This window comes from Daucus carota, chromosome 4, assembly GCF_001625215.2.
Source record: "Daucus carota subsp. sativus chromosome 4, DH1 v3.0, whole genome shotgun sequence".
NCBI lineage: Eukaryota > Viridiplantae > Streptophyta > Magnoliopsida > Apiales > Apiaceae > Daucus > Daucus carota.
The window spans coordinates 43,810,421-43,824,121 of record NC_030384.2 but is presented as its reverse complement, the minus strand read 5'-3'; the positions used below and the strand labels follow the sequence as shown (position 1 = coordinate 43,824,121).

General features: G+C 29.3%; 2 protein-coding genes across 2 annotated transcripts; one reads left to right on the top strand and one right to left on the bottom strand.

Annotated features, from left to right (window-relative positions):
• Positions 1–4,754: 4,754 nt before the first annotated feature.
• On the bottom strand, positions 4,755–7,538 carry LOC108217428 (heat shock 70 kDa protein). The gene is made up of 2 exons (XM_017390260.2): positions 7,238–7,538; positions 4,755–6,558 (listed from the first exon to the last, which is right to left on the bottom strand). The coding sequence occupies exons 1-2, from the start codon at positions 7,443–7,445 to the stop codon at positions 4,898–4,900; spliced, it is 1,869 nt and encodes a 622-aa protein (XP_017245749.1). The 5' UTR covers positions 7,446–7,538; the 3' UTR covers positions 4,755–4,897.
• A 3,315-nt stretch (positions 7,539–10,853) lies between these two features.
• On the top strand, positions 10,854–11,639 carry LOC108218182 (dirigent protein 21). The gene has a single exon (XM_017391099.2). It carries the CDS (start codon positions 10,885–10,887, stop codon positions 11,452–11,454), a length of 570 nt encoding a protein of 189 aa, XP_017246588.1. The 5' UTR covers positions 10,854–10,884; the 3' UTR covers positions 11,455–11,639.
• Positions 11,640–13,701: the final 2,062 nt, after the last annotated feature.

Below are 13,701 nucleotides of genomic sequence, written 5' to 3'. Positions count from 1 at the left end.
AAAAATATAGATGAGAAATAGACAAAATGTAAACTCCAGATCTATTCTCTTTTCCCAAATTAATTAACCGTAGCAGCAGGAACTTAAAAATGTTTAGTATCTTTAAACGCTCGAGACTGTAAGAGCAAGTCCAATGGTGAGCTAAAAATAGGTGTAGCTATTGCTATAATATAGCATCAAAAAGTGGTTTTTGGTGCTAAAATAATATCACATCTCCAATGGTTGGTGCTATATCTTGTGCTAAAATAATATATGTGCATTCATGTACTTGAATAGGTTGAGATATAAATCTATTTTTTATTCATTTCCCTCCACTTTTTTACTTTTTGATGAGGTGGCAATTATAGCTATTGCTATAGTTTGTGCTAAATATAGCACCAACTATAGCAATATGCTATTTTAGCACCAAGTTTAGCACACCATTGGAGTTGAAATTTTTTGATTTTGAGCTATAATATAGATATAGCACAAGATATAGCTCACCATTGGACTTGCTCTAAGACTGTGTTCATATGAATAGAATGAAATGCGACGAATGAAATAAAATTTGTGAGGGTATTAGAGAAAAATTATATAAAAATTATATAATTTTCTTCGGTCGGGGTAGAGTGATTGGCGAGTGGAATAAGGCCGTGAAATGATCCGGTTGATATCCGCTATCCCTATACTCAACTATCAGATCATATTAATGTTTAGTTGTCCAGATTTGGATTTGAGATCATTTTATTCGTATATAAACCAATCTTGGATATTTGAGTTTCAGATCTAAACCAAATATGATCCAGTATTATACTTTCTATTTATTAACTTTCTATTTATTAACTGGGTAGTTTATGATCCATCGAATATGATCCAATAACATTAAATACCATTATTATTTCAGCTATTCGAATAATTATTATTTAGTCTAAATAAACATAATATTATAAAATATAATAATTTTAAATTGAAACGTACAATTATATGTAGATATATATAATTTATTAAATATATACGAAGATAATAAGCATTATCATTAAATAAATCATATTTTATGAAGATTTAAACTTAAATAGGATATTAAAATTTTATAAAATGATAACTATTAACTTACAAATGTGATGGATTAAAAATATAATAGGTATATGAGTTACAATCGAATATGAGCCATGACTCATATTCGGGTATTCGGAAAAGATCATATTGTAAAAATTTATATGAGACCTAATTTGAGTAGATATAGTAGGGCTCATATCTAAGATCATATATTTTAAAAGGTTAATTTTTCCATCAAATTCGGATTTTTCAAAACAGATATGTGACATATATCATATTTTCGAGTTAAATATAAGCCGAGATACCAGATAATCTGTATCGATTCACGGTCCTAATCGCCTAATTGGAGGTCACTGTCAGGAAGTTTGAAAGCAAAGAAAGTCTCTATGCGTTTTGTAAAATATTCGGTGAATAGAGTGTCCTATTATTATTTACACAAATGTAGCTGTTCTCGTTAGGTGGAGAGCTGGTGATGTTTATTGGGATTTTTTTAAAGGGTAATGCTACGTGTTATGTTTAATTAACTTGGATTTGAATTATTTTTTTTTGAGAATATTTTTTCGAAATACTTAGCATTTTCTTTTTTTTAAATGTATTGCTTGATAATTTGAAACAAGGATAAATATCATTTCATTTTATAATAAGAGAATCATTTCATTTCAACTATAAAATATTGCTCATTTTTATCATTAAAATTTGAATTCAATTCCATTTAATCATTATTTTTCATGCTCTCTTCTTTTTTCATAAAATTCTTCAATAATTTTTCGTTAAAGTCTCATCATCTGTTATATCTAATAGAACACGACCTTAGATTTTAGACTTTGTTTGTTTATTGGAATATAACTTAATTCCTAAACTTAATCTTTTGGAATATATTTTTTTCCACGTGTCTCGCTATACTATTATAGAATAATTTATAGTATTTATTTGACAATTTGAAAAATGTTTACCAAAATTTAAAAAATACTACTTTAATAATAAAATATTCATCAAACAATATCCAAATTTCCCCCTAACTATTATTCACACGTTTTTTCTTTCAATTTAAATTCTAAAATAATTAAACTACACTAGACTAGTTCTTAAATAATCATTACTAATTATTCAAATACGCATTAACAAAAAAATCCATCTTACTTGATTAATGCCAACTAGGGATGGGCACGGGGACACTTCGGGGGCGGGGAGTGCTATCCCCGATCCCGATCCCCGAATTCAATACCCCTTCCCGACCCCGTCCCGAACCCCGAACGGGGATTATTTTCTTCCCCGATCCCCGCCCCGAACGGGGAACGTGGATCCCCGCGAGGTTTCGGAGAATTTTACTTTTTAATAAAAATATAATAACTTTATAATATATAATATATTTTTTAATTAAAAAACAAACTACTAACTCCTAATATAATAATAAAATAATATTATTTTATATTTTCAACATCAAATCGTATTAAAAATGATTTATAATATAAATAAACGACAATTTAAAATTATAAAACATATTATATTACAATATATTTATAATCAATCAATAAAAACAAAGATTATTTTATAATTTTAATTATATTATGAAGGTTATCTATTTTTAATAATATATTTAATATAATATATATAAATATATTATTTATATATATATATATTATATATATATATATATATATATATATATATATAATCGGGGTCGGGGATCGGGGCGGGGAGACACCAATCCCCGACCCCGCCCCGATCCCCGAATTTTTTATAAAAATTTCTCCGATCCCCGCCCCGCCCTCGAAAAATTTCCCGAATCCCCGACCCGAACAGGGCGGGGATCGGATCGGGATCGAGCGGGGCGGGGTGAATGCCCATCCCTAATGCCAACAAACGACAAACAATAACGAGATAAAATGGTTGAAGATTGTGTACACCCAGCTTTTTGTATCTAATCGTATACCTTATACAGTGAACCCTAGTCTTTTAGGGTTTTTCTATTGGGCCTTTCCTGAGTTGAACAATCTTGGACAGTTTAAGGTTTTAGCCCAGCCCAAATTCCCAAATGTTTTGTTAAAACATAAACCCGCATCAGATATTTAAAAATTATATTGATAAAATTTTGAAATTTAATATATTAATAAAATTTTAGATATTTGAGAATTAGATTTTAAAGTAAATTGTATTATATTACTGATCATTTTATATATTTTTTATAATTATATTACACACACACATATATAACTAGTTGAGATACCGCGCGTTGCGGCGGCCTATAAAAATAATATTAATAATTTAATATTAATATTTGTAAAATGTAATAATTTTGTGACTATTTATAAAAAGTATATTAATGATTCAAAATTAAAATTTATAGAATAAAATAAATTTTATATTATAAAAATCTTGATGTAATATCAATACTAATATATAAAATTGTAAAATTGAACTATAATTCATGGTGAAAAAATGAAAATAAATTTCCACACGTAATTAACAATTCAAAGAACGACGGATCTTAATTTTATTTGTGTTTTTTTTAAAAAAGTAATCATGTTCTTACATTGTCACCTTACCTCAATTTTTTTTGGATTGATTGTGCACAAAAACATCTAACTTAAATCCGTGAGACAGTGGTCTATAAGACTATAACTACCCTTACTTGTAACAACTTTTTTTTTAATACTATATAACGGAGCAATTTTTGGTGTTCCATAAATTATCTGAAACAAAATTAGATTTTGAAACTTGCTTCTAATATATCAGAAACTAAAAAAGGTAGTTATTATCACCAGAGAGCGGTAGGGTTGTGATATTGAGAGAGGTAGGGTTGTGATATTGAGAGAGAGAGGAGATTGTATTTAGATGATCTAACCTACAACCTATAGGGGGTATTTATAGGTGCGGAGAGACTTGTGTGTCACTCTTTCTCATAATTAAATAATCTGAAACAAAATCAGATTAAAACTTTGAAGATACCATATTCCATAAATAATCTGAAACAAAATCAGATTCTGAAACTTGCTTGTAATATATTCGAAACTAAAAAAAGTAGTATTCCATAAATAATCTGAAACAAAATTAGATTATGAAACAAAATTAGATTCTGAAACTTGCTTCTAATATATCAGAAACTAAAAAAGATAGTTCTAATTTCTGATAGTTTTTATCCAAAAATTCTAGAAAATTAGAAAAATAGAACGGAGCGATGTGAGAGGCGCCACCTACACGCCCCACGCTTCTACTTTATATAAGTCACGCTTCTCCTTTATATAAGTATATTGATTAGGTCACTCATCAATTTTATCGATCAACAGTAAAATATAGATAATTATTTAAATAATGGAGGAATACTGTTTTAAAATTATTTTATTATCACAAAATAGCTTTTAAAAACTAAAAGATTTTATTTACGTGAAATGAGAGAACCAAACTAGTAGACTCATGAATTCTGTAGTTGTGAACTTATGAAATGCAAAATTTTTAAAGGATTTGAATAATAAATTTTGTAATAAAATTTATCAAACAAAACTTCGACAAATCGCACTAACATCCTACTGTCTACAAACGACATTTTATAAATTATCCTATTAATATTTCTATCATTAAAAATTCCATAATCTTAGAATTTCCTAACTTAAATAGAACACTTGCATTATACTTTTGTAACAATAAGAATAAAATTTCATAACAATAAAGGGTTCTATGAGTGGCTACAGAGCTCTTGAACATGATGCAACAAACAGAGACAATTGCTTAAAATACTAGAAGTCTGAACAGACCATCATCATCCATTACATTCTACATCAAATTTTAATATAGTCTTCCACCATATGCAAGCCAGTTTTCAAAAAATTCCACCATACACAAAAGAAATATCAGAATCCGAAAATTATTCAACTTCCTCAATCTTGATGCCTGTATGGCTTGGAATCATAGAATTAAAAAAAGCTCTTAGGTCACTCTTTCTAGAGTTGTACTCAGCAGCTTCAGCACTCCTATTAGCATTAACCCACTGAATGGCCTCCTGGATAGCATTCTCCACCTTCATCTTAGTTGCTGGGTTAAGATTGCATGAAGCTCTAATGGAACTCCTCAGGTTATATGCATAATCTTCATATGCATTCATTGCCTTGATATTTTTCTTAAACAACTCATCTTCTGCTCTGTAAGTCTCAGCATCTCGTATCATCCTCTCAATCTCATTCGCTGTAAGTCTTCCCTTGTCGTTGGTTATTGTTGCATTCGTCTTCACCCCATTAATCTTACACTCCGCGGTAACATGTAACACCCCATTTAGATCAATGTTAAACGTAACAATGACTTTAACTTCACCCCTCAGGCCAGAAGGTATGCCATGGAGTGTTAGTTCACCCAGTAAGTTGTTATCTTTGGAACACGGTCTCTCACCCTCGTACACTTTAAACAAAAAGGATTTCTGGTAATCATGACAATTAACGCGAATGCTTTGTTTGCTGGTAGGAATTGTTGTGTTTCTTGGAATTATAATAGTCATCACTTCACCCTTTGATTCAATTCCAAGTGAAAGAGGAGTAACATCAAGCAGCACTATATCTCTGATAATATTATCTGTTGCACCACTTAGTACAGCAGCTTCAATAGCAGCACCATAAGCAACAGCCTCGTCGGGATTAATACTCTTGCAGAGTTCCTTCCCATCAAAAAATTCTTGCAATAGCTGCTGCACTTTGGGAATTCTAGTAGATCCACCCACTAGAACGACATCATGGACCTTGCTCTTGTCCATCCCCCCATCTTTGAGACACTTCTCCACAATATCCAAACAACTTCTAAACATATCCAAGTTTAAATCCTCAAATTTTGCACGGCTGATTTTTCCACTGTAATCAAATCCGTCGTACAGAGAATCTATATCAATAGTTGTCATGGCATTATAAGAAAGAATCCTCTTTGCCCTCTCACAGTGATTTCTCAATCTTCTTAAAGATTTAGCATTTAGGCTTACGTCTTTCTTGTGCTTCAATTTAATTTCCTCAACAAAATGGTTTACCATACGATTGTCAAAGTCTTCACCTCCAAGGTGAGTGTCCCCTGCTGTGGCTATTACTTCAAATTTATCCTTTTCGATCTTAAGTAAAGAAACATCAAAAGTACCACCACCAAGATCAAAAATGAGCACGATTTTCTCCCCAGCCAAACTATTTGTAAGCTTTTGGTCAAGACCATAAGCTACGGCAGCAGCTGTAGGCTCAACAAGGATACGCAACACATTGAGGCCAGCTATTGTTCCTGCATCTTTGGTAGCCTGGCGCTGTGAGTCATTAAAGTGTGCAGGAACAGTAACAACAGCATCCTTTATTTTCTTTCCCACGTAATTTTCAGCAATTTCCTTCATCTTAATAAGAACCATTGAAGACAGCTCCTCGGGAGAAAACAGTTTCGCCACACCTTTGTAATTTACAACTATCATTGGTTTGTTGGCCATATCACCATTTACCTTAAATGGCCAGAGCTTCATGTCACTTTGTACGGTTGAATCTGTGAATTTCCTTCCTATTAACCTCTTAGCATCTGTTTACATGAAAACAATAAAATCTTACAAGAATGTACACATTTTGTTCCAAGTCACAAATAACATTGTTTATTTCGAAGACTGGTCTCAATTGTTCTTTCAAATTTCTTATTCCTTTAGCAAATTAATTTAAACAAAGCCTTTATATTAGTCATTAGATAATCTTCATTTCATGTAAATGTTGGCAGTTAAGAAGATATGTGTTCTTCAACCTTTTTCTTTAATCTTCTTGCAGCGTATAACAAGCACTAAAAAATCATTGCCCATAAACAAGATACTAACAGTGCAAAAGATTCAACCAGAAATTTTAAATGCAGCTTAAGCGGATCAATAAGTAACTTTAAACTAATCAGGCGTTTAACATGATATGATTCAGGCAAGGAGGCTAAAGGACATTAAGCAAATCAAATACTACCTCCATCTCAATTTTATGTCTTGTTTTGACTTTTGAAAATTGAAGTTAACTAAACATCACAAATTACACATATATTATCCAATTGAAAAAGATTAAAAGTTTATTTTATTAACAAAATATATTTAATCCTCTTCAAATCAAACTTTTATATTTTTAAAATAATTAATACATTTTTTTAATTAATGATCAAATTTTGGCCTAATTAATCGCCGAATAGTGAAAAGGACCAGGCAGATAACAAAATTGTAAAGATGATAGATTACCAAAGATGGTGTTTTGAGGATTGAGGGCAGCCTGATTTCTAGCAGCATCGCCAATAAAACGCTCTGTATCGGTAAAAGCAACACAAGATGGTGTAGTTCTGTTACCCTGATCATTACCGATGATTTCAACCCGATATTGTTGCCAAACTCCGACGCATGAGTAGGTTGTTCCCAAATCAATCCCAACTGCAAGTCCATATCCAGCCATCTTCACATGCAAAATAAAGTGCAACAAAAAATGCTTCACATAAAGTGTTTTTAGAGTACTTTCGTTACTGGTAATCTCGTATTCAGGTTTCTCGAGTCTTCTTATAGAGAAGTGCAACCAGGAGTCCTGGATTTTGATTGAAGTGCCTGTTTATTCTGAATATAACTCTTTGTATTCTGCTCCCTGGCCCCGCCACTTGCCTGAGTGAGGCTTTTTGGTTGCCCACAGCCCCACGTAACCACGTTAAATCGTTAATAATGTCGCAAAGAATTTTTTTTTTGAAATAGTAGCGATATGCGGAAGCAGAAAAGTACTCCCTCTATTTTTTTAAGGTTAATTATCAAGTTCACTGAAGTGGGCTTAATATATCAAGTTGGTTACTGAACACAAAACGGTATCAAGATGATCACTGAAGTGGCCATAATCATCAAGTAAGTACCTTAAAATATGAGTTCAAGTAGTAAAAATATTATTTATAAAGTTTTACACATTATTTTTAAAATGATCACTGAAGTGGCCATAATCATCAAGTAAGTACCCTAAAATATGAGTTCAAGTAGTAAAAATATTATTTATAAAGTTTTACACATTATTTTTAAATGTTATCACAGCCAACTAAAAGGTTATGACTTCTATTATTTAAAATAATATATTTATATTTTATCAAATTTATTTATTATTTATGTTTTATTATACAGTTATTTTCTCTGTTTTAATTAAAAATAAATAATAAATAAACTTGATAAAATCTAAATATATTATCATAAATATTAGAAGTCATAACCTTTTACTTGGTTTTGGTAGAATTTAAAAATAATGTGTAAAACTTTATAAATAATATTTTTACTGCTTGAAATTATATTTCAAGGTACTTGTTTGATATTTATGGCCATTTCAGTGACCATCTTGATACCGTTTTGAGTTCAGTGACCAACTTGATACATTAAGCCCACTTCAGTGACCAACTTGATAATTAACCCATTTTTTTTATATGTCACTTTTGACTTAGTCACGCACCTTTAGTTAAGTTGACCGGATAGTAAAAATAACTATTTTTAATTGATTTTTTTGTAAATTGAAATTTTGATTGCATATTTTTATTCTGATAAAGAAAATTTTAAATTAATACTTTTAACTACTTCATCTACGCGTTTAAAAGTGTGCCAAAAAGTCAAACGTAATATATTCAAAAACAAAAAGTGTGCCAAAAAGTCAAACGTAATATATTCAAAAACAGAGGCAGTAGTACTTTTCCACGGTTGACACGTTTTTCAACGCTCATTTAAATTATAGTTTCATAGTATTTTTTAATTTTTTGATTTTTTTTACTGAATAAAAGTTTGATATTTAAACTTTTATTCAAAAAAATAAAATTTTTATAATATATTTTTATAATTTTTTTTGCTGAATAAAAATTTGATATTTAAACTTTTCTTCAAAAATATAAATTTTTAAAAAAGAATTATGAAACCCATACAATACTCTTATAATTCTATAACTTTATTTTTAAATTAGTTTTTTCCTAAATAAAAATTTATCTATTAAGATTTTATTCAGATGAAGGAAATTTTATAAATAAATTATTTAAAATGATATTTCATAGAAGTATTAAAATTCTATAATTTTCACTGTTTAAATCTTTGATCGGGTGAATGGAGTTTCCTATTATATACTGAAATGTAATGTAATTGTTCTGTAACTGAGAGGGGGTGTGATATCCACTCCAATCTTCTACATGTACTGCTTAATGATTTGAGAAATGGATGAATATTTTTTCTCTTTGTAGCAAAATCATTTTATTATATTACTGCTGCTCTTTTGTTCACCTCATTTTTTACAACAGCAGCTTTTTAACAAGTTTAGTTCTGTAATATAATTTTTAATTTTTTTCCTGATTAAAAGTTTTGATATTTAAATTTTGATTCATTAAAAAAATTAGGAAAAAATTATAAAACTATATTTTATAAAATTCGCAAAATATCTGCAAACAGAGAACGTAAACAATCGAGGAAATACAAATTTAACTCTCATGTTTGGAAAATACTGCTCATTTTAATAAGTTGTTCTACGATCTTTATCTTTGGAAGTTTGAATTCCATCCTATTTAATCATTATTTTCCATATTCTCTCATTTTTTTCATAAAGTTTTTCTATAATTTTTTTCCATGTCTCATCATTTTATTATATCCAAGTGAAACCAACTTTACAGTTTATACTACCGTTATAGAATAATTTACAATATTTGTTTGACAATTTGAAAATGTTAGCTAAAATTGGAAAAATATTACTTTAAATAACAAAATACTCATCAAACAATTTAAATTAGTATAACAATATCCAAATTTCTCCCTAATTATTATTCACACGTTTTTTCTTCCAATTTAAATTTTAAAACAATTAAACTACAAAAGATCCATCTTACTTGATTAATGTCAACAAGCGACAAAAAATATGAAGATAAAAAGTCAAAACATTAAATTAAACATTCATCAACAAACTTGGAATAAGAATAAGTCTAAATTATTCTCATTTAAAACGTAAAGGCATCTATCAATTATTAACATAACAAACTTGGAATAAAAATATTTTTTTTTCTCTCTCTTCTCCTTTAAATTAAAATAATTTGAGATAAGAGAAACATTTATTTCCGCTTTCTTAAAATTATTTGGAACCTGTAAAACATTTATATTTTTGTTTTGTGAAAGGAACTTTCCTGGAAAAACTATTCAATTTTCAACTATTACTTTTTAAGGGAGAATTTTTATTTTTTTTAACTTTGAAATATATGTCATAAAATTGTTAAATTGTTTTCAAGAAAATACTTTCCGTAAAAGGGTCTTAGATATATATGTATCGTCTTGACAATAGCTAATAGATCAAATGACTTCAAGTTCAATTTATTCTATAATTTTTATTGGTATTAAAATAAATTTTGAGCCAACTTTTTTAACTCATTATAATATTTTAAAATAAGAACAAGTATATAATTTCAATTCCTTTATCCTTGATAAAAATATTCATCTGTTTTACATATAATATAAGAAATTTTGATTATAAAATTTAAGTTATTAATTTGAATAATAACATTACTCAGTAATTGTTTATATTATATAAATTTAATAATTGATAATCCTAATTATATGATTAATATTCATAGATTAGGTAAAAAGTCAAACAAAAAAAATAACATTTGTCGAAGAATAAATTTGAAGTAAATGGCTTGACAAGTTAATTATTAAGTACATGGAATATTATGATCAACATAGTACATGGTACTCTTATTTGTCGTATATTATCAACCGAATGCAAAACATGACACTCTTATTTATTTATTTTTAAAATTCATAAAAATGTATATTTTATTTAAGCAAAGTTCGTGTATATATATACGCAAGCATATCACTCCCTCCAACTATTCCTTTCATTGCTGCAACTCACCATGTCTCACACACTCCTCCTCTCCGTAATATTCGCAGCTCTCACATTTTCTCTCCTCCTCACCGGAGAATCGCAAGACTTCACCAAGTCGATACCCAGTGAATCCCTCGGCCTCGGAGAGGAGAAGCTAAGCCACCTACACTTCTACTTACACGACATTGTCAGTGGCCGTAACGCCACCGCCATCCGCGTAGCCACCTCCGCCATTAGCAACACTTCAGCGACACGTTTCAGCGACGTCCTCGTGATCGATGACCTGTTGACGGTGGGACCAGACCCCAGTTCCAAACAACTGGGGAGAGCTCAGGGAATCTACACGAGCGCTTCGTTGAGTGAGGTGTCGTTGCTGATGGCTTTCAATTATGTGTTTACGGTGGGGAAGTATAATGGGAGCACGCTAAGTATACTTGGCCGGAATCCGATATTTTCCGACGTGAGAGAGATGCCGGTGGTCGGAGGGAGTGGAGTGTTCCGATTTGCGCGGGGGTATGCTCAGGCACGGACGCATTTTATAGACTGGAATAGTGGGGATGCTGTTGTGGAATATAACGTTTACGTTTTTCATTATTGACTTCTACTTGTTTAATCCTTTTTTTTTTAATGTGGATTGTCCGTTCTTAATTCATTGCTTGAAGTTTACTTTCACTGTGAAGCGCCGAAGTGACGTTGTTTTGTTAAATTTATGTTTGATTGGAAAGAAATGAAACGAAATGGAAACGAAAATATATGAATGAAAATTTACGTAAGAATTTTATATTTTTTAGCACTTTGTTCCTTATTTATGGATTAGAGTTTGAGACAAAATATTTTGTTCTTTACTATTCCTAATCCTAATTTTTTTTCAAATCTCAATAGCACTATAAAAAAACTCATGTAATTCTAACAAAAATATCAAAATTAGATGATATCCTAGTTAAAAATATCTATTTTCGATAGAATTGGAAATCTCATATTTTACCTTCCCATATGATTTTTTTTTTTTTTTTTGACAGAAAGCGGAGCTTTTATTAAGCAATCAAATCCGACATAATACAATTTTGAATAGAACTAGGAATATTAGTCCTATCAAAAGTACGACCAGACAAAAAATATGATTCCCTAGCAAGCTGGTGGGCAACCATATTAGCAGATCGTTTAACGAAAAACAACTTGATTTTGTTTAGTCTTTGAAGAATCCTCCTGCACTCCTCAATGATCCTTCCAAAATAAGATCTCATGGGCACATAAATAATGATCCTTCCAAAATAAGATCTCAATTTTCCGAAATAGTGTAGAAAAAAATGTTTTGAAATACTTGACTCATATTTATTTTAAAAAAGTCTAGGTATTTCGAATTGTTTGTTGACACAGCTTGACGAGTATGTTCACTAAAAATGAAACTCAAAGAAATTGACTGGGCTCACATAAATAACGGAGCATGAATATATATATATATATATATATATATATATATATATATATATATATATATATATATATATAGACACTAAAAATTATCCTTTACGCCCGAATAGAAGCTAGTTGAGCTAGTTTACGTTAATACAGTTAATCAAAATCTGGTGAGTACATGTAACAGGATCCATTCCATAATTGGATGATGTACATTACTTGCAAATTGCAATAATCAACACCAAATGTCTGCAAGCACCAAAGGTCGTTTACTCTCGTTTCCGACATAATAAATAATAATAACCTTTTGGCATGTTTAGAGAGGTTAGAAATATTTTTTATATTTCCACCATAATCCTTTTTTACATGATCATTTTGAATTTTGACTAATTGAATTGAATATGCTATTTAACTGGAATTTACACAAATCATATAATTAATAAAAATAATAAAAATTATATCATTCGAAAGTATATATATTTAGTCTATTATAATACATAATTATCATATTTTAGAAAGAATAAATAGATAATTTGTAATATTTAGTCAAAATTTGGTTTATTTGATTTTTTTAAAATTAAAATGGACATATAAAAAGGGACAAAGAAAGTATTTCAAAATAAAATTTAATATTAATATTTTGTTCAAGAAAAATTTAAAATATAATATACGAAATATTGTTTCTTATCCCAATATAGTTAAATCACATAGATGTCACGTCTATATCCAAACCAAATTGAAAAGTGGCACTAGTAGCTTAAATCTGATTTATATTCATTAATTATCCAGCACCAAGCCGCAACTCGTGGTTGTTTGGTTCGCGGCGAGAAATGAAATAGAATGGTTGGCGGCGACAAATGAAATAGAATGAAATAGAAAATGATGTTGAATAATTTATCTATTTGATTTTAATCCGGAAATGAACTTAAAAATTATATGACAAAATTTTAAACTTGATTTTTATAACATTATATAATTTTAAAAGAGTCAAATATATTATTTAATATAATTTATTTAATATTTTTAAAATTAATATATCTTTTATTTGAAATTTCATTAATTTATTAATATATATTTATACAATTAATTTATTATTTTAATATTAAAAAATATTTTACCATATTATGTCTTATCTTTTAATGATTTCATATATAGATTAGAAATGAAAAATCAAAAACATTGAAAATGTTAGGGAAATGCCTAGTGGGTTTGGGAATGGGTAATGAGAGATTTTCTGTAAATCCAAAATTGAAAAAAGTGAAGTAGAATGACATTTTTAATGAAATAAATAGTTACAAAGAGAATTCTTTTAGTTATTTTTCTTTCCCTTTCTCAATTATTTTGAACTAAACTATCCTTCACAATTTTAGATTTTAGCCGTCTTGACACCGAACCTAGATGAAATTACGCACATCTGAATTTTATATAA